This window comes from Glycine soja, chromosome 8 (assembly GCF_004193775.1).
Source record: "Glycine soja cultivar W05 chromosome 8, ASM419377v2, whole genome shotgun sequence".
Classification (NCBI taxonomy): Eukaryota; Viridiplantae; Streptophyta; class Magnoliopsida; order Fabales; family Fabaceae; genus Glycine; species Glycine soja.
Genome location: NC_041009.1, coordinates 47,472,558 through 47,477,429, shown reverse-complemented (window position 1 = coordinate 47,477,429; position 4,872 = coordinate 47,472,558). Strand labels below are relative to the sequence as shown.

At 31.5% G+C, this 4,872-nt stretch overlaps 1 protein-coding gene across 1 annotated transcript; it reads right to left on the bottom strand.

Moving 5' to 3' along the window:
• Nucleotides 1-1,932: 1,932 nt before the first annotated feature.
• LOC114423799 (GSH-induced LITAF domain protein) lies at nt 1,933-3,957 on the bottom strand. Its single transcript, XM_028390690.1, has 3 exons — nt 3,649-3,957; nt 2,402-2,528; nt 1,933-2,319 (listed from the first exon to the last, which is right to left on the bottom strand). Exons 1-3 carry the CDS (start codon nt 3,852-3,854, stop codon nt 2,236-2,238), a joined length of 417 nt encoding a protein of 138 aa, XP_028246491.1. The 5' UTR covers nt 3,855-3,957; the 3' UTR covers nt 1,933-2,235.
• Between the last annotated feature and the right edge of the window lie 915 nt (nt 3,958-4,872).

Below are 4,872 nucleotides of genomic sequence, written 5' to 3'. Positions count from 1 at the left end.
AGGCTCTGCTTTTCTATTTTTTTTCATAAAAAAAAAATTGCCTTACAAAAAAGGGAATATGTGCATCCATCAATTTTGACCAGTTCCACAAACCAACTTTTTTTTTATTAGGGTTGCTCTTGCTTAGTAACGCTGCAACAAAGACTATAACAAAGACTGTTTTTTTTATTATTATTTCTTTTCCACTCATGATATAAGTTAATGAAATAAATCTAAATATATGGGCTACAATTTCCAAAACAGATCCAAGCTTCCACGAGTATCAAAGACAAATTGAATTTCATTCTCTATTGTAAGTTGACGGGCCATAAATTAAGGGGATTTTCTTTCTATACTGTTAGTACTTCTTTTAGATCCGATATTTTGAGTGAAAATCAATTTCATTTAACTTAAATTTGAACTACAGATTGAGAATCTGTCCGCTGCACCATTCACGCCATTTTCATTTTCTCTCATTTTCTTTTCTTCAATTCGTGATTCGTCTTCATTCTTTTCATCAAGCAGTGTGTGATCGTGGTTAGTATTCATTGTTGTTCCAAAATCGCCACCGTGAGTTATGCTTTCTCTCCATTTTTTTTTCTGTATTGAATATACGAATTGAAAATCAGTATAATCCATACGGATTGACAATCCCTATGAAATAAACAAAGACAAAAAAAAAACTTATCAGTGATGACGCAATATTACTCACGATGGCGGAGGAGAGAAAACTCGCGGAGGACAACAAGAAAATGCCGGAGGAGAAACTAGGGAGGAGCCATGGACAACAAACACACACCACGAACAATACCAACACCAACTTCGCGGAGGAGACCAATGGACGCGCCAAAAATTACAAATGAACAGTGTCTTATAGATTGTTAACCCATAGGCTATATGAAGAAAAGAGAAAAGAAAAGAACGAAGAAGTAAGAAAGGATAAAGTTAAAAAAATTTAAAATATGTTGGGTGTAGAAAAAATTTGATGTGTAAGGAGAATAATCCCTAAAGCCCTACAAAACTAAGGCCCAAAACACAAACGGAAATACTACCCCAAAGACACCTATATGGGTTATTCTTCCAACACCATTCAAATTTCTTCTACACCCAATATATTTTAAAAAATTATAACTTTATCCTTTTCTACTTTTTCATTTCTTTCTTTTTTATTTTCTTCGTGTAGTCTATACAGATTGACAATCCATAAGGTTAATCCGTATGAACTTATACAAATTGAAAATCCGTAAGAATACGGATTAACAATTCATATGGATCCATACGGATTAATTGAACCCATATGGATTAGCCACAAATATTAGTGAGATTTGTTAAGTAGCCACAAATATTAGTGAGATTTGTTAAGTGTACACGGGAATATTATCCGTTACCATAATAACTCATAATAAAATATACTTTTAAAACATCTACAAAATAAAATTTTAGAAAATACAATGATATGAAATGTCTTCAATATTATAAAAGTCAAGTAAAAGTCTTACATAAGAATTAGCCACAACCGACCTTTATTTTTGTTACAGTTTTTAATAACGTTTTAAACTTGAGATACCTCCAATTGCTGTGTTTGTTTCATTATACTGAATCATGGGGAGTTCTGTATTGTTTCATTGCTGTAAATAACACAGTACTGAATCACGTTGAATATCTAATTTAATATTTATGCAGTTCATGGGGAACCCGAAACAGAAGTATTTGGAAAAAAGAATTGAAACAAAAGGAAGTGAAATAAAAGTCATCTATTATAGCCGACAAATATTCAAGAAAAAATCCTTTTTTTTCTTAATGATTATTTTTATATAAAAAAAAGCACCAAAACTCTAATGTAATTGTTCGTTATTTAATAGCTAAATAACTATAGTAAATGAACAAATGGAATATTTACAAATAAATTGCTTCTCGATATACAAAAGAACATGAACACTTGGATTTTTTCATAAAAAAGCCACTGCTTTATTAGAAATATGAGAGGAAGAATATCTCCTCATCATCAGACAACTCAATCCAATTATCAAGGCCAAAATAAAGCTAGCAGATTGTGGATGTATGCAATTCTCCTTAAAGTACAATATCTATTAACAAAACAAGAGTTTATTATAGTTATGCAACAAAACATGTATAAGTAGATAATTCTTATACATCAAATTCAAGAGCAGTAAGTTTGTCCCATGCACATGTCACAGCTAATTCTTAAACAATATAGAAAATGCAAAACCAAATGGCAGTAACAGAATTATCATCCTATCCAGACAATGCAAAGCTCTCCTGAGTCCAGTGTGGTGGATCCATCACAACACAGGGATCTGATTTCTCAAAATCAGCAACCTGCACATGAACATAACGATAAAGCAATTGAGTTGTAATTGGACATTTGGATCAATGCTATTCATATTGACGATGATACTACCTTTTCTTGACATTTAGGACAGTAGTGATATTTATGCCAAAGGCAATCCATTGAAGGGCAAAGAAAGCAAACTCCAAGCATCATTGGCATCAAGCATCCAACAAATGCTGCCAGACTGGGCTTTGATCTGTTTTTCGGGTCAAAGTATCAAACATCATAATGATGCAAAAAAATTCAAAATGGATGTAATCTCTAACTACTTACAATATTATGCTTAAATCTTAATCTAGGGAGTGAACAGAAGCAAGAAAAACTTTTAAAAATGACAAATTTACAGAATGTTAGTCGTGCTTGCAAGATAGTTCCTCGGTGTGTGTCTAAGTAATTGCAAGTCAACTCAAACTTGACTCAGCTGATTGTAGCCACTAGCCAGCCAGTTGAAACATCTAACGCAAAGTGAATTTATTTTTCTTGCCCGGCCTAAAGATGGAAGACCATCACCATGAGTTGCATCATCTCTAGGAGATGCTTTCTTGTTCCTTTTCAACAGCTAATTGACATAACGAATCACTTTAACCCATACACACACAACCAGCTAGTGCAAGATAAATAGTGAAACGGGATCAAAATTTGAACTTGTTAGCAATAGTTGAACAGATTAACAGAAGGTCAATAGCTGTGCTGTAAAAGGCTTTAACTAAGTTTTTAGTACCTATAATACATTCATTTTTTTTTTAATTCTATCTGTGTCCCTATTCGATATTTTTTTAGTTCCTCACCTTATCATTTCAACCTCTATGAAATTGTGACATTTTATAAGAATTTCTCTTATATGAAGAGTCTGTTCGATAGAGTAAAAAAAATGGAACAACGAATAAGCCATCTTAATGCAATCCGTGATAGATTTAACTTTTTTGTTCATGGGAAGGAATTGAACCTACCAGAGGTTTACAACACAAGTCACAACTCAACACTGTTCAACCAACCAACTGATGAGCTAGACCCCTTGATAATAGATTTTACCTATGGATATTTGTGGGTACATTTTTTTTTCCCTTCATTCCAAATCAAGCCTATTATGCAATCTCTTTTAAATACGCCATGACTAGGTCATAATCCCATGAAGCCACATACAAAATTAAAAAAAAAAAAAAGGGACGAAAACAAAATCATAACATAATGAGCAAAAAATTGTTTAACCCTAATAATAATAAGAAGAAGAAGAGCGATTTTGACTGGAAATTGAATCCGGTAAATTGTTATGAGATAAGATGGTTTGAATTGAAATTAAAGAGAATAAGCATAACCTGACGGTAGTGAGAGCGGTATGAGCGCAGTAAGGGCAGTTGAAAGGAGCAGGAGTGTCCCTGTAAATGGTTTGCTGGATGGGGATGCCCTTTGGATCTCCAAACACGGCGTTAGGAGGGATGATTCCCCTTTGGTATTCATTTTCTCCACCGTAATACACTGGCACTGGCACGCCCACCACCACCTTTTCCTCCTTTTTCTCCATTCTCTCTCTCTAAATCCTTTTTTCTTTCATTGATAATAAATACTACAGAAAAAGGCGATTATTCAATTCAAAACGCGTTTCTTCCCCCATACACACTGCCCGGCTCCCGCTAAACAAGAAAGTTTGCATTATTGTCTTATTACTTAATCCAAAGGGTGTTTTCAAATTTGATTGGATGAATTTTTTTTCTTTTTATTTTGTTAGATTATCATCCAATTAGTTTGGTTTAAAATTATAATTTAACTATATATAATTTAAATTGGATTAATTATCCAATTTTAATCTTATTTTTATTTCTTTTGAAAAATATTAAATAAAAGATAAAATATATAATAAAAAATCAAATATTTCATTTACATGTCATTATATAATTAATAGCAATATATTTACGCATCTAAACTTAAGTATTTAATAAAAAATATCTTTAATTAAATATATTTTTAATAAATAGATATATACAATAATTTTATAAATATATAAAAAACAAATTAGAAATACCAATGATATTATAAATTTATGAATAAAAAATATATACATGTGTACAAGTTTAATGGAATTGGGTTGAATCGATTTTTAAAATCAAATTCAAATATGATCCAATCCAATAAAAACATAATTTTTTAAATTTTTTGTCCATTTAGTTTTAAATTTTAGATAAATTTTTTTATTTCTCAATGAATGAAAAGCAGTAAGACTTGACACTTGACAGTTGCATTAGTAAGACAAAATTGAGACATGAAGCAGAAGGTAAGAATCGAGGCATGACAAAAAGTGAGTGACAAAAGGATAAAAAACTGGTTAGACCAACAACCAAATGAACCTATTTTAACCGATTTAAAGTCAATTTTACCGGTTTTGACCAGTTTAGATGCATCTCTGATCCATTAAGTTTAGATGCATCTCTATAGTAACAACTTTCACATTCCTTTAGTTTTTAAAAAACACACATGAGAATAACGTGCTTATAGAAACTAATAAATCACAAACTTAAAATCACAATTTGCACATAGGAAAAAAA

Coding starts and splice junctions, on each gene's coding strand:
- LOC114423799 (XM_028390690.1), bottom strand. CDS start 3,854: ATGGAGAAAAAGGAGGAAAAGGTGGTGGTGGGCGTGCCAGTGCCAGTG. Junction 2,529..3,648: donor ACCGCTCTCACTACCGTCAG/GTTATGCTTATT, acceptor CCCGAAAAACAG/ATCAAAGCCCAGTCTGGCAG. Junction 2,320..2,401: donor GTCCTAAATGTCAAGAAAAG/GTAGTATCATCG, acceptor GTTCATGTGCAG/GTTGCTGATTTTGAGAAATC.